Source organism: Pteropus vampyrus, unplaced genomic scaffold, assembly GCF_000151845.1.
Source record: "Pteropus vampyrus isolate Shadow unplaced genomic scaffold, Pvam_2.0 Scaffold140, whole genome shotgun sequence".
NCBI classification, from domain to species: domain Eukaryota; kingdom Metazoa; phylum Chordata; class Mammalia; order Chiroptera; family Pteropodidae; genus Pteropus; species Pteropus vampyrus.
Genome location: NW_011888921.1, coordinates 1537882 through 1554191, shown reverse-complemented (window position 1 = coordinate 1554191; position 16310 = coordinate 1537882). Strand labels below are relative to the sequence as shown.

The 16310-nt window shown below is 36.8% G+C and overlaps 1 protein-coding gene across 3 annotated transcripts in view; it reads right to left on the bottom strand.

Annotated features, from left to right (window-relative positions):
* Positions 1-5314: 5314 nt before the first annotated feature.
* TMEM117 (transmembrane protein 117) overlaps positions 5315-16310 on the bottom strand; it is a 393255-nt gene continuing 382259 nt past the window's right edge. For all 3 annotated transcript variants that reach the window (XM_011368176.2, XM_023535458.1, XM_023535457.1), the window contains one exon: positions 5315-7063. In XM_011368176.2, coding sequence (XP_011366478.1) covers positions 6417-7063 — 647 coding nt within the window. In that variant the 3' untranslated portion in view covers positions 5315-6416. The remainder of the gene's footprint in view (positions 7064-16310) is intronic.

The window sequence follows — 16310 nt, the reverse complement described above, 5'->3', positions numbered from 1 at the left end:
ATCCAAATACAGCCAGGAAGATCCTGAAGTGCTGGGGCTCAGGTGTCTGTGGCTGCTCTCGTTTAAATGCTGAAGACCCCAGCATTTTCACTTCTGGCTTTATGAAAGGTGGTGGATTACTGGCACGATGCGAAAGTTCCGATAAGAGAAGCTGGTAAAGAATCACAAAAGAGAGGCAATAATTTAAGAACTCTAGGGCAGAGGAAACCTTGAGGAGTGAGTCTGGCCCTGCAGTTCAAGGGATTATAGCCATTGATTTTAGACAATTTAGCCACTTGCTTTAAACGAGGGGATCTGAACTTCTGTTAAAAGCGAAAAGGGATTATATTGCTGCTTGTAGAGATCAAAGCAACTACTGCACAGAGAGAGAGAAAATTGGGAGCTAAGAGCCTAGCCATGTTCAATGGCCGCGGCAGCCTGGAGCTGCAGGGGAAGGCAGGCAGAGTGGGCTCTGCGGAGCGCTGCGCACTGGAGGGGACCGGAGCTCGCGGAGCGGCTCGGCTTGCTGCCATTCAAAGGATGCTTTCACGAGCAGCCTTACTTGGTTCTCTTCAAAACTGTGAGGCGGTCCCATTTTGGGGGATGAGACACTAAAACTCATAGTGTTCAAGGGACACATCTTCAAGACCAGTACTTGTCCTATCACAGTACAGGTTGCTCACCCGGATAAAGATTTTTAAAAACAATACATTTTGGATGGCCCCTTCAAAATGAAGTTGTTTCTAGAGCCCATATTTAAATTATGCCTTCAAAAACTGGCCGTTAGCTAATCGATTATACTAATAACTACTTGTTCCCACCCTGACATTTGCCTGGGGGTATGTCCAAAACATGTCGAGGTCCATTCTTTCCCCTCCCTGAGGAAAGTGAAATCATGAAAGAAACCAGTTCCAATGCTGGAAATTGTATTAGGACAAATATGTGTTGTGGTTTTATAAATGTTGCTTAAATCAGAACACCTGGCAACGAACTGAATGCTTGTGTTACTGAACTCAAAGGGTTTGTTTTGCCTGCTCGTGTCAAGGCCAAAAGTCATGGACAGAAGTTTGCAGCAAAGAAGGTAAGGGATCATTTAAGGAAATGGTGCCAAGCCCGGTGATACAGGTGAGCTAGTGCATAAAGACCTCATTAGCAGATATGGAAGTCAGGTTCATAGACTCTGCCAATTGGCCTGCGCTAAGGTGAGAGGCAGTTGATCACTGCCAGCATGACCCTATGTCAGTCACGGAGTGGTTCTATCTGGTTTCACGGGAATGCTGGTAGGGTTGTTCCGCCTTCCAGTGTGTGGAATTGCAAGATGTTATCTTTAGTTTGACTATTCTTTCTGTGGTCAACAGATCTAAGGCTTTGTTCCTAAGACTGATGCTGACCTAAGGGCTTAATGATTAAGGGTGTGGTCATGCAGCATGCAGAAGGATAAAGAAAGAAAAGAAGCGAGTGAGCCCAAAGCCAGTTTGAATCAAGGAGAAAGAGAAGAAAAAGTCATTTTAAAGAAGTGAAGATTTTCATGGTTAGGCTTCTGCCATTAATTCAACCTTATCTGCTTGAATCATAGGATGTAACTTGTAAATTACATCCAGACAGCTGTTAGAACCTAGGTTCCTGAGAGAGAATTATTATTAGATATTAAGCACCTTACGGTTTTACAGTTGCTCCTCACCAAAGATCCTGTTTGAAATGAATACTCTAGTTTGGATGGATGTTTATGAGGGATTGTAATTGACAAAAAATGGGACTTTGGAGTCAGACAAACCTTGGTTTAAATCGTAACACTGCATTTGCCACCTTTATTAACTTAATAAACCTCTCTGAGCCTCAGTTTCATCATCTATAAAGTTAACCATATTTACCTTCAGTGATTAATGTGAGAATTAAATGAGATAATTGATATTATTATTAATATGAAATATTATTAATATAAAGATTGAGTGAAGAGCTAGATAGAATGAAAAAATTCTATTAAGGTGAGGAGCATCTCTGAATTGATTTTGTTACTTTAGTTCTCAATTATAAATTATAGTAGGCCTTCTCAATCATTCAAGCAAGTCTTTAAAAAGCCCAGAAGTACAATGATTCGGTGTTAAGAAACCTAAGACCTTAAGAAAAATTGTGTTGGAGAACCGGGCTAAGAAATAAACCTGTGAAATACATTACATATGTTTCACATTCTCTGAAATAAAATAACTGATACCTCACACTAAAGTTAAAATAATGCTAGTTGTATTTTACACATATTAAATTAGTAACAATACTGTCCAATTTTGTTTCTCGCTAAAAATTTTCAGAATGCTTATCACAAAATAGCTGCAAGACACATTTATTATCGAGATGTGAGCTTTTCTATGCTGATGATATGCTTCTACATAGACTTTGCCTCCATGTTTGTTTTCCCCTCAAGAATGTTCCAGTCTCTCTGAATTAAGAGTTGATTTTTGTCTGTATCTCCTCATGTTGTCCACTCCTTTCACACCTACTTTTGTAGTTCCTTTTACCCGTCCCTTGTCTCCTCTCCCAGCTCTCGCCATGCTCCCTGGGGCAAACATAGAGTAACCTAAGCACTAGAATGTTTAAGAAACCAATTAACCAACCTTTTGTGTAACTCCCTCAGCTATGTTGAACATATCTTTTTGAGTCTTCTACCTAACAGTTGGTATGTTGCTCTCATAACTTTATATTGAAGTTCCTTTTACAAAAGCCTAGCTCCCCTCCCTGATGTTTTAGAGCCCGTCCACAGGAAGACTGCCATTTTTCATTTCCAAGACTTCATTACAACAAATTCCACTTGTGCTCCGCCATCTGCCTAACTTTTTCTCACAATTATAAATGTCTGTCTCTTTTTCCAATTCTCTTCTATAAGAGTGACTTGCGAGCTGCAAACACTACATCTAAACCCTCCAGCTGTTGAAATTATAATACAGTTCTAGTCCTAAATGGTAGTAACTGAACTTATGACCTTGATTCTCTTATCTATATTGGTTACCATATTGATGTCATATATTGGTTCATGACCTTATGCACACAGACGTGTTTAAAAATAAAAACCAGGATAAATGAGAACGGTGCCAGTTATCTGTTGCAAAACTAACTGATTTGCTTTCCTGCTCTTAAAGGCAGGGTTAGACAACAGGTTAGAGTTGAGTTCCCAAGGGACAAATCTGGAGGATATCAGGCCAGATAGAGTAGTGAGCCACATCACCGTCTGAGAGGGGAAAGACAATAAAAGCATAATACCCAGATTGTGGTTGCATAACCAAGAGTTTTAATTTAAAATAGAGATCGGTTTGGAGTGAGGACAGATAAGCAATAAGGGAGACACTGAGGCCTGGGCCAAATGTCACATAATACAGATGGATCATGAGCCATCAGTTATAGGGACAGCTAAGGGTGATTTATTAGCGTTATCTTTCTCATATTTCATATTAGGTTGTGTTGGTGACTCACAAGACAGCCCAATAACATGACAGAATTGCTAATAGAGCCCAGTGGTGAGATGTGACAGCAGTATTGACTTCCACCTTCAAATCTGTGTGTCTGTGTTGAAGGACTTCTTTAGATTGTGATGGCAGCCAGTTGTGCTTTTGGACACTACTTGTGAAATCCGATGCTATAAAAGCAAAAGAAGATTTTGTGCTTGGCTGACTCTTAGAGCAAATGGAGAAGAAATAATTCTTAACATTTCTAATAAGATTCACTGGTGATCTTAGATGTGCTAAAAGGCAAGGGAACATGATAAGTAGCCACCATGAGGAAAAGATGAGGTAACTATGGTTATGTAACGTAAATGGGCATGTGTTGATGAGATTTATGTCTAGGCATATATTATCGAGCATAAATTCATAGTGTGTATTTAATTTTTCACTTAAAACACTAATGAAGTACTCTATAATCTAGTATACTAAAATTATGTCATATTAGTACAATTTCTGCACAGTGCAGAAGAAAATACTATAATTACTAAACAGTAGAAATATAATTGTTTATAGTCCTTAAGCATCACTGCAATTAAGGCATCACATTTGTTATGCTTTCTTCAGAATCTGTTAGTGATTTTTAATCTTTTTTTTAAACCCTTCAGTTTTTGTTTACTATACATTTTTTTTAATGCTCTCGATAGTCCAAAAGGTTTGGTATTCAAAAAGCTCTGTAGAGTCTTGGTCTATTGGTTTGTGACTCAGAATCTAAGCCTAAACATAAATAAAAGTGATTTTAACTTTGATTTTATCTCATTTTGTAACCTTTAGTTGGTATAAATGCAAATCGATGTACAATATCTAAAAAGGTAGCCAAAAAAGGAAGAAGACTCATGTGTAGATTGTTATATACGATTGGATACTGGAAGCCTTTGAAGATTCAAATCTTGTGACTATTAAAATGCCATCTTTAGAAATTGTCTTATTTGGTACTAAGACTTATGGAAACTTTAAAGATATACATTTTGTATCACCTGATAACTTCTCTTGTCAATCCCTAGAAACACCTAACCATCATGCTCTAAGGTTTCTTATTTCTTTTCTATCTTTCTTCTGTTAATTAATTTCCTTGTTGGAACACTTTTTCCTTAATACCCACATAAAGATTCTCAAATAATATTTTCATAAAGACTGCTTACTGATAATAGACACCCACTTTCTAAATCAATTTCATTCTATAAGGCAATGACTTTCAGAATAAATACAAATATAGTCCTAGGTGGTATTCTTTTCTTGTCCCAGAGGCAAAAGTTGAATGTTCCCTGCTATGCAAATTTGGTAATGGCCAACATTACCACATGTCAGGGATAACATGGTCAGTTTCTTTGGACAGTATGGTCGATGGGTTACTATCGTGAGCCTGATCTCTGCATTTTTAGTGTCAGAGATATTTATGATTCTAAGTAGCATCATGCATGGCTATTAAAAGTAAAAGAAATAGCAGGGACCTGGTTCCAATTGCTTAGTAAACAATAGTAGAAAGATATTTATTAAAACAGGCTCTCAAGTGACAGATAAATACATAGTTATATTAGGCATGCTAAATTCAGCATGCTGCAAGCTTAAAAGCAGATAGATCAAAACAAGAGAGATTTAAAAAATCATAAAGACAAAATACAGCTATGTCAGTATATGGCAGGAAAGTAATTTTGCTTAAAAGTGATCTCCCCTAACCCCCTCAAGGAACATGTAACCACAATTTATGTAACAAAATTAAAGGCAAGTTGAGAGTGTTCCATTTCTTAACTTGCCTGTCATGAAGTTAAAAAAGTTTTTAAAGGGCTCTTATTTAACTAAGACACAATTGAATCTCTCTATTATAAACAAAAGATGACATCACATAATTACTGATGTATAATTTTCTTATTTATTAATGTGAGATGTTTAATTCTTTAAAAAAAAAAAAAGCACATAAAACAAGCCACTAAACAGATTCTTTCACGCATCCTTTCCCACCTCACAAGATCCACTGCATGACTTTTAGAAGAGTTCCCTTGCTCAAAGTTGGCATATGTTTTTCAATTTTCACTGTCCAGAGCCATATTTACAGAAAGATGTACAAATATTGTAGATGGGAGGCTGTGCAACCCTCACATGATTAAAACTTCAGTTCCTTGGTTTTCTAGGGCTTTGTGTAAATGCCAAAAAATTTGAGAGTTTACCCAACTGTGTCTCTTAACCTTTGTTCCCAAAGGTGAAGGGCAGGATTTTTAATCAAGTAGCAATTTATGTTTAATTAGGAAAACATAATTAGGTATTATCATCTAATTGCAATTACTGGCTGGAGAAAGTCACACTTCACAAGTAGTGACCCATGCTGGATTATCATTCTCCTGTTACAGAATTTTGTATCTGTATTTGTATTTGGCGGACAGCCAATAAATATTCAAAGGTAATCACCATGCATCTCTACAGTCTAGCTTTCAAAGTCACCAACTTCGCTACTGAATAAGAAACCAAGAGATACTTTCTGAGCCACATCTAAGCTACATCTGTTTCTTGCTCAGACATTAAGTATAGATTAAAATAATTGTATACAAAAAACAAAACAAAACAAAACAAAACCAATGTGAAATAGATTAGAGAACTGTTTCACACTCAGTTTCTGGTACAGTTAAAAACAGTTTAATGTCTCAAGGCACCACTATGGTTGAACATCAGATACACAGATAATCAGCTAATCTTGTACTATGCTGTAAAGTCAATAAATAGCTTGTGCAATTGTGAAAAGCAATCTCTAGAGGACTGTTAGATATACAGTAGGCACGTGTATCATAATACAAATAGAAAACAATGAGTCCTAGAAAAAGCATGTTGAGCACCGTTGTGGCATTGTTTGTATTTCTTTACCTAACACTAAGTAAACCTTACATTTACAAAAAGAAAGACTAACTTTTTAAAGTTACACTCAAGGTTGCTTTTTGTGCTATCTCCGAGTAAATGAATCTAGTTCGTAGGTGTACTTTTAGAAGTCATTGGGTCTGGGTCAGCTTCTGTTGCGCTGGTAGACTCATTCAAGTGCGAGCTCAAGTTTTCCGACGTTAGGTGGGAGGACTTGTAGACAATCTCATTGAAGTCAGACCTGATGCAAACTGAAGGGGGGTCATTCAGCGGGTCTTCCACTGAGGCCTGGGTGTTTTCTCGAGTGATTCCCATGTCTTTGCTATGTTCTGATGGGGATTTTCTTTTCATGCGAGTGTAAGTTTTGTCCTGATTCTCCATGCCTTGTTCATTTTTCAAAAATCGTCCAAAGAACCAAATGAAGAATCCAAACCACACAAACGCTATCAAACTTGGAACAAAAGCCAGGCACTTGACATCAAGACTAGCCCCTGTAAACCTGCTATGTAAGAACAGGTCTCCCTCAACATACGTTTTATTAGTCCGAGGGTTAGTGTGATTGGACCTCCATTCCCAGGATAGCTTGGTTCTGTTCAAATCCTTTAAACTTTCTGAGTCTTTCACTGTATATATCTTCTGCCCTGGGCCAATATATTGTCCATATTCATGAGGTTTATAAAATATCTGGTTCTTCCACATATTAAGGTCCAAAATCAAGACAAGAAAGATAATTCCATAGTTAAACCATTTACCTGCATTAAAAAAGAAATACTGCATATTAGCCAAAGAATCATAAAACTGCAATAAGGTTTTATCCAATAAAATGAAGATAATAGTACAATAGTATAAATTGTTAATGTTTTAGACCTGTCAACAATTAATTTTTCTGAGAGCGCTATGCTTCTATTAAGTGAATTGGCAAAGAGATATTTTTAAGTGGATTCTAGGCATGTGAACACATAACTGTGGGTCCCACAGCCAGTAATTTATGGTTTTTACATTAACCAGGCTAAATATCCTTGTTTTATAGGCCCCACAGCTATATTCAAATTTGGTTCCATGTAGATTATCCACGAGAACATTTCAATTAACGTTTAAAAACAAAGTTCTAATGAAATACTTAGAGAAGTCCCACATATAATTCAACATCTCTTACAGTTTTATAATTATGTTTGGGCAAGACATAAATCATTTTGAATGCAAGCACAGCAGTATATCAGTTGAATTCACATTGCTGTTTGTAGGTGACCTGTTGATTAAACCATTAGTTGATGTGATTCAGATCAATAATCCTTGAACATTAATTTCAAGATTTTAAAAATAATTGCATCAAATTTTCATTGAACAGAATTCATTTATCAGACATATAAATATAACCAAAGCTAATGAACTGTTTTAAAAGACATGATTTGGAGAGACTGTAACTACTATTTCTTTGTAGTTTTTAAAATTCTTATCTAAATAAGATATTATTTAGAGACATATTATCTAATAACATCTTTATGTCTGCAAATGGAAAATGTGGAAAAAATTTCAAGGAATACTGGATTCCATTATAATTTTTATTGTAATCATAATTTATTATAAGTTTTATAGTATGAAGTGTATCCTAATAATATAGTAATACCCACCTAATAGACTTGCTGTAGCAAATTAGGTGAGATATGTAACAGATTCTAGAAGCTTTAGTTATGTCTAAATTATTTTATTTTGTATTTCAAAATAGTGGTATTGAATATTAAGTTACTGTTCACATGATTATAGAACTTTTGGGACAGCAGAGAGCTATCACCTTGAGCAAAGTACTAAACCAAGAATGGTAAATATGTATTTTGTAATATGTACTCTAACAGAATATATAGCTACATAAAAAGATACTTTGTGAAGAGTTTAGAAAAATATTTTATTATCATCATGACACATTTTCAAGCTCCTATTATATGCAAGTTTGAAGGGTTTTAATCCTCGCTCTGTTTAAATTTTCTAAACACCAATTTCTTTTCCATGCAGAAAATAATAGTACTTATTAAAGCTGTTAACATTTTTCATGTGATTATTAGATGCTAATCACAGTGCTTGGTATAATAGGAACTCGGTAATTGTTACTATTATTATCAAAGCCTTGCCTAAGATATGATGAGAAGATGTCTTTTTGCATGGAAAAATACAACTGCTTCTATAGGAAGAGAATTTATGTGAACTGTATGAAGGGAAATTATAACGCTGCCCATCCTGAAATCATTCAATATAAAACCTATATAGGTTTTATAATATTTGTATGGAAGCTTTTGCCTGAATGACTTATTTTGCACACCTAAACTAGAAAGTAAGTTGGAATATTGAAAATATTTCCAGATATGATAAAACATTTCTAACATCTAGCACCATTAAGATCAAACCACTCCTGCCTTCCTGGATCTTCAGAACCAAAACTGTTCTAAGAATCAACCATACAACAAATTAAGAAAGCTGAAGCCAGAAAAATGCAATCAAGAATAAAGGTGAGCATCATTACCAAAGATAATAGATGCTGTGTAGGATACCTTAGTAAATGCTGAGGATACATTTCTGCCTTTTAGGAAAGAATGCATCATCTTGTTGGGAAAACATGACAGAGACATCAACAGAAAAAGAGTAATAAAAGACTGCATTCGAGAGGTGCCAAATGAGTGATCAAACCATAAAAACTGAGGGCTAATTTCTGCAGAAAGGATTTTAGAAGAAGTAACAATCCATATGGTCCTTGAAAGAAATGCAGGACAGAGAACAGTTTAGAAAATTTTCCATTTCTTTTAGTTTATGTTTTCATTATGCTGCAGATAGAATGGCATACAGCAAAAGATCAGGCAATGTGAAATAGAGAGGCTGAGGGAAGAGAGAAGGAAAAGAATGGAGAATATTGTAGGAAAAGAAAGGCAGGAGATGAATGAGAGACAGGTGAAATGAAAAAGTACAGCAAGTTTCATCCAGTATTAAGAAGGCACTAGTGTGTAGCTTCCATAATAGAAAGTAAGTTGAGATAGGAGCTTTGGGTGCTTCTCTGTTGTAAAAGTTTTGTACTTATTCTCTTACTGTAAACTATATGTGTTATAAAGCCAGACTAGATGGCAAGGGAATGTCCTTGAAATTGTGACTGAGTATCACCTTCTTGACTCACAAAGATTCCTTGGAGAGACTTGTATCTTCTCTAGGTCATTTTTATAAACGCGTGAATCAAGCAGTCTCCATAAAGGGGTCTCTATTTCTAGGGTAACAGGATATCAGAAACTAAAGATAAGCAGCAGCACAAAATCAGGGAAAAGAAAGGAATGCCCATGGAACTTGGAGAAAGGTGCTTTTCTAGTGGGGGAAAAGATGCTCAATGAATGTTAATAGACCAAGGAAAAACATAAAATCAGAGAATAAAAATGGAAGTATGTAGACTGATCAAGCTAAGAAGAAATCCTGAAGATAGGAGATTTTTTTCCTTACTTAAAAATTATTTTTCTGCCATCTAAGATGAATGGTGCCGGGTTCTTTTGACCACTAAACTTTGAGACTAAAGGATCACTTTATGTATTTTTTCTCATGTAACCCGGAGTGTGAACATTTAGATGGAATGGAGGAGAAGAAAATTAAAAATGTGATCTTTGACCTCTGCTGATGGATAGAATCGTCCAGCTCTCACACATCTTCACCCATTTGTGAGAGGGAGTACCACAGTGACAAAAACTGTAGGCTGGAAATCACCATGTGAAAAATGTTAACAAGTACTAAACTTGAATAATAAAACCTTGGATAACCTGTTTAGCCTCTCTAGACTAAATAATTTTATTTTCAAATCGAGGAAACTGAACTAAATGCCTTCCAGTTCTATGATTCTGTCCTTTTCCCCATATCCTTCTCCTTATTAGCTGTGTGAATTTAGTTTTTATATTCTGTGACATGGAGAATAATTCCAATGTAACTACATCAAAGGATTATTGTGAGGATAAAGTGAGAAGTTATATTTGAAAGTTCTTAGAAATATATTGTTTGCCAAAAACGTAGGGTACTATTATTTCTACAATTTCTTATATTTCTTCAATCTGGTTAATATAGGATCTTGGTGATAGAATAGTGGGAGAGAAGAGTGTGTAAGGGTTTGCAACAAAGATATATTCTACAAGGGATCAGTTTAGATAAAACAGAATGTATTACTGAGCACTGACATAATAGGGTAGATATCATCAGATCAGTTATCCAAGAGAACCCAGTGCATAGCTATATAGAAATATGTTGTGTGGATCAGCATATTTAGCATGTTAAAAATCCTTAGCCATTGGTAATTTGTCTATAGCTCTCAGTAGTATTGGGCCTGAGAAAAGGTCTTTTATATATACAAATTTTGAGGCTAAAGAACAAGAACTAGTTCCCCTACTCACCCCCACCCCTACTCCCCCAGCAGAGAGGTCATGTGAAAGTGGGAAAGTACATACAGAGGGGAGAGAAGAGACTGAGGCAGAATCTCCACTGATACCATATTTTCTTATTATATTCTGTGGCTATAGCATTGTCTTTCCCACCTCTCAGTCATTCCGCTGAAACTTGAAACTGCTGAAAATTTAAAAGAAATGGCTCTTCTTACTTTTTGTTTCCAGCCCACTTGACATAACCTCGGGTCCATTTATCCATTTGTACAGAGAAAGAATGTTCATTTTTCTCTATCACTCATCCTTACATTTTCCCACACAGCGTTTTGTTACCTTGGTAATGTTTTTTTCCTCTTTAAAAACATTACTTTTGCCCTCTGAGATGTGGCAAATCAGACAGCAAAGTCAGGCGAAACAATTTAAGCTTGGTGTTCTTGTCTATAAGGTGAGGAAGTTGAGCTATATAATCCTTAAGGTTTCATCCCAGCCTCAAACGTCTCTTTGATGAATCAGTGAAATAAACACTGTTTAAACTTTAATGTTTTATGATGGACCAGGAAATCTCCCCATTAGAGCAAAAAAAGATGAAATATACAACTTTTAGATGGAGAAAGCTTTCCTTAAAAAAAAAAAAAAAGATTATATTTCTGAGAAACACTGTTTACCATAAAAAATAAATTTGAATCCCAGAAATAACCCACATGGAAAGGATATAAGACACACAAAAAGAAAGAATAGAAAGTGTTTCTATTTTCATTTTCCCAAGTATGCTGTTGTGAAGGTACAATCAACCGTAACAAGAGGTTTGAGATTTCAGCATTAATCTTATGAGAGATTTTACATGTCCCCCTGTTGTTTCAACTACATAGCATAATGTAAATCAGCAAGGAGGTAGGGTAAAATCCATACATTATTTCTATTAATCACCATGTCGAAATATCTCACTGTCTTCTTTAATAAGAAATCACTGCATGGTGTTGGTGGGATTACCTCTTTTTCTTTTTTTGTGCTTTTAATGAATCTTACTGATTGTCAAAAATGATATTATAATGGTCATTTTATCTTTTTACTTTGTGGGAGTCTATAGAATCCTGAGCTAGTTAGTTTTAAAAGAATTCTTCATTAACTATCATCCACACTTACCATAGGAAATGACAACAATTTGGAGGAAAGTGTTATTTTTTTCAACTAAAGAAAAAGACTATAAAGTGCTGATATTTCCACCATATAATAAAACTTTTAGGATTCAAATATGCAGTCATATTTGCAAAAATCTTTTACTCAGGAAAGTTGCCACTTAACATTGTGGTTGAGCTGTGCTGTGCCGTGGGCACCTCTACATCAAGTAGGTGCTACCACTCGGCCGGACTCTGGCATCAAGAGCAGATACATAAAATAGTCATGTTCCACAAAGCCATTAAGTATGTATTATAAAATAGCAAGAAACCCTGGCCTTGAAAAAGATGAGTTTTGGTTAATTAAAGAAATAGCAGTTTGTTCTAACAGGATTCTTGGGCAAATTCAGTGTCCTCTCATTCCAGACATGAGCAGTGAAAAACAGAGCTCACTGAGTTAGCTCTTTAAGTCCCTCCCTCCATAACTTTGGGATATCTAGAAACCACATTAAGTGCTTGGCCTATGAGGAGACCATTTGGTAAAGGGAAAATATTTACTAAATAATTTATAAATTAATAAGTCGAGTTAGTAAAGTAGCTTCTTAAGACTTAAAAAGGAAATAAATACAGCTTCTCAAAGTCCTTCTTTTGTCATTGTTGCTTCCTAAGTGGGAAACATAATTCAATATGATGAGTAGAGGCAGAAACATGTGATGATAAAAACAGAAAGAAAAGGCCACATAGTTGTACCAAAGACTGTACTGAAGGTTCTGGAGTCTGGGAACTGTGTCATATTCATTTTTGTATTCTCTAGATCTTGGCTTGGGTTTGGACACATATTAACTCAGGAAACATCTGTTAAGCATGTTATCTGAGATAACATGTCAAGAAAAGTACTACGAGTGAAGTTCTAGTCTTTTGAATCAAATACATATGTCACGATGATCTGGTGAATTCTAGGATACTGCTAAAATCTAATATGATCTGGAATATTGAGAAAAGTAGAATATTCATGTCTCAAAGGTTATGATTAATTATATATCTCAAGTTCTTCCTCTGACTGCGAAGACAATTTTTGAAGACCATGTGAGGTTTATTAGAAATATCCTCATGTATACATAAATGAAGACAGGACACCTCATTTTGGACAGATGGGATAACCTCAGGAGCAGCAAGGACTCACAAGCTATGGGCAAAGCAACCATGGCCTGGAAAAAAGATGAGTTGTTGACAAATAAAATGAATTTCTGCTTTATGTAGAAGTAAACATAGTTAACTCTTAGAGCTGTATAAATGTGTTGAAAATGAAAATTGCTTCAGGAAAGATTTAGAAAAATTCACAACTGAAAGAATAGAAGGAGATCTTTGTGTACTCTGGATAAATTCATGATCTTGGGGGACTGTCACAGTGAACAATAGGAGGCATCACATTTCCCTATAACAAGTCCCTTGCTAATTCTATCAGACAGAATATTCTGCTGGACGGACCATTGGCCCACCCTCCCCAGCACTTTCCATGATCTGATTGACACAGGAGAGCTCTTTAAAAAACAATCTCTGGGAACTCATTTACCAGAAATCATGCACCTTTGGAAATAAAATGAAGGGGTTTTATTCATTATTTTCCACATTCTTGCCATTGTAAAGCACCTGTGCCCTCACACTGTTCAGGAAACTGAAGCAGAACACTATAGACGCTACAGAGGCTTGTTTACTTCTGCATTTTCTATTTTTTGCCGAAAGGGTTCCCGTGGGCATCATCATGCCAACAGTGTGAATTCTCTCCTCGCAGATGCACAGGCCTTCCTTCTGGCCTTTCCCCCAGCCCCCTCCTAATTTACTCAGATGATGGCCACCAATGGGACACTCCCTTTGTCTGGCTGGGATGACAGATGGCAGAGTTTCCACCGGGATTGGCATTAATAGGACTCAGAGGGGCTTCCGAGACTGAATTGAGAGGCCATTCCTCTCTTGCCTCCAGAGACATAGCATATCACATTTGAATCCATCTTTGCATTCACCTTATAGGTAAAAGGGAAGAGGGCAGAAAAGAGAATTATACAGTTGCATTTACTTTTAGAAGAACAATAGGCTTGGGCCAAAAGCTCCAGTGTGACCTAATCACTAACCATTTATCCCTTCTGTTCCTGAAATCAAAATTCTCAGAAAAAAATATTTTAACACACCCTTAGATAGAGATGATTTATTTTTATAAGCTCTAGCCCAGCTTATAAAATGAAAGCTCACACATACTGCAGCAAACCATCTGTCAAGGGGGATCCAGATGAGCTAAACAGATGCAACAATTCAAGTTATTTCTGACATACATAAATAAAACTAGCTTGGAATCAGGATTAAAAAATACTCAAATCCTTAATGCTTTAAAAATGTCAATGGGAACTCACCGGTATCAGATAACCCTCTACATACACAGAATCTCATTGGGAGAAAGATTTTTTTTTTTCCCATTCTCTGCTTTCTCCTTCTTGAGGATTCAGAAAAGTAAATAACAGTAGAGAACTCAGAGTAGTGGATAAATAATAAGAGATCCCTCTCTTGGGTTGCCTGATGTTTTTTAATTAAATAGGAAGCACAAACCCTGGATGAATGAATGGAAAAGTTTCAGGTAAAGATAGTGAGAGTTTATTGAGTGCTTAATACATGGCAGACAGTGTTTTAAGTGCCTTGTACATGTTAACTAAAATAATATAGCAACTCTGGGATAAGTACTAGTATGGTCTCCATTTAACAGATGATAAAACTGAGCCTCTAAGAAATTCAGGAGCTGGACGAGGACCATGCCACCACTTAGTAGCAGAGCTGGAGTCTATGCACCGACACCTTACATTCCATTTCCTCAGCATGCACAGAAGACCTTTCACAGAGAAATGATAGCTTCACAGAGAAATGATAGTTGAGGCCCAGTTAGAGTCATTCTTGACCCTTAGAGAACTCTAGCAGTCCTCATCTAGCCTCTTCTAGTGCAGAACAAAGACTGCAGAGAAGGCAACAGACAGAGCCATGAAGGGGTCTACAGGATCCCTTTCTACCCCTGGCTCCATCTTCATCTATGGTCATCCAGACCTTTCCCAGTCATGCTGTGCTTCAGGATCTCCTCCGCTGGCCCCAGCTGTAAACGTTCTAGCTCCTGATAGACCTCTACCATATGCCTTTCTCACGGGCCACCCCATTTCTATTGAATTTTCTTTCTGCCCCTTGGCTTTTGTTTTAAGAATTGCATATGAAAATAAATTAAAGCTGAGATGAGAAGAAATCTGACTAGAAAATGTTTCTCTGCAGCAGCATTTCTCTAGGTGCGGTCCTCTGGCTGCTTGCATAGACATAACTGGTGATGCTTGAGAGAACGGTAGATTCCAAGGTCCACCACATCCCTCAGACATCCAGCTCTGTCTGGGTGTGTGGCTGATGGAATTTTTTAATAAGCTCTCCAGGTGATTCTCATATATACTAAAGTTCGAGAACCACTGATGGCTAGAGAGCGTTTCATGCTTAATAAACCAAGTGGTAATACCATATTTGTTTATTAAGGAAAGCGATCAAGTCTCTCTACAAAAAAGGAGCCATATCGGAAGAGCTGATCAAGTTAGCATTTGCAGTGTACTTGGAAATTCATGGGCTAACTACTGAGCATATTAAAATCCAACATGTAGCACTATGTTTTGGAAATTTTACCTAGGTTTGCCCAGAAACCATGTCAGATAAAGTGAAAGGCCTTTTACAGGAGACTAGATGGTGATCCCAGAGTAGCCTCAGCAACCTCTTTAGCCAAGTAACGGAACAAAGAGAGTAAGAAAAACAAGAGGGGGAGAAGTTATAACTTACTTTAGCCTCCTATCACTGTTTTCCTAGACAATTTTATCATAGATGGATCTGGGGAGGTACATGATCATCTTACCAGAAACTGAATTTCAATTGGTTATGCTGGATCCCTTCACCCCAATGCCCACGTGAGTCCTATTTTATTTTGAATTTAAACTCCAGAATCTTCAATAGCCTTCCCAGCAGGTCCAGGCATCCAGTTATTCACTTGGCTCGAATCAGGAGACATTCTGACCTCAACTGTGGCTTCTCAATCAGAAAGGAATAGTTCTCAAAGATTAGCATCACATGGGAAAGCTTTTCAAAAGTCCCATTCCCTGCCCATTGCCCAGACCTACTCTGTAGGAATCAGTAGGTTTGGCACCTAACAACCTGTATGTTTATAAAGTTTCCTGGGTGATATGTTAATCAGCATAACCAAAGCCTTAATTGTAATATATTTCTACCTTCTGGAAAACTTTATTAATGTACAATCTCCAATACAAATACTTAGCTAGTCTTTCCTCCTTTTAAGTTTTTACAAAATAATACTTGGTGGGACAAAGGTTTAAGTCCAAAGGTGTAGAAGGCTCTACCTAGAAGCTAGTGACGCCAAAGGTTCAGGGACTCCTGTATGCGTGGTCCCCTTCCAAGGCACTGAATATAATTTTCGG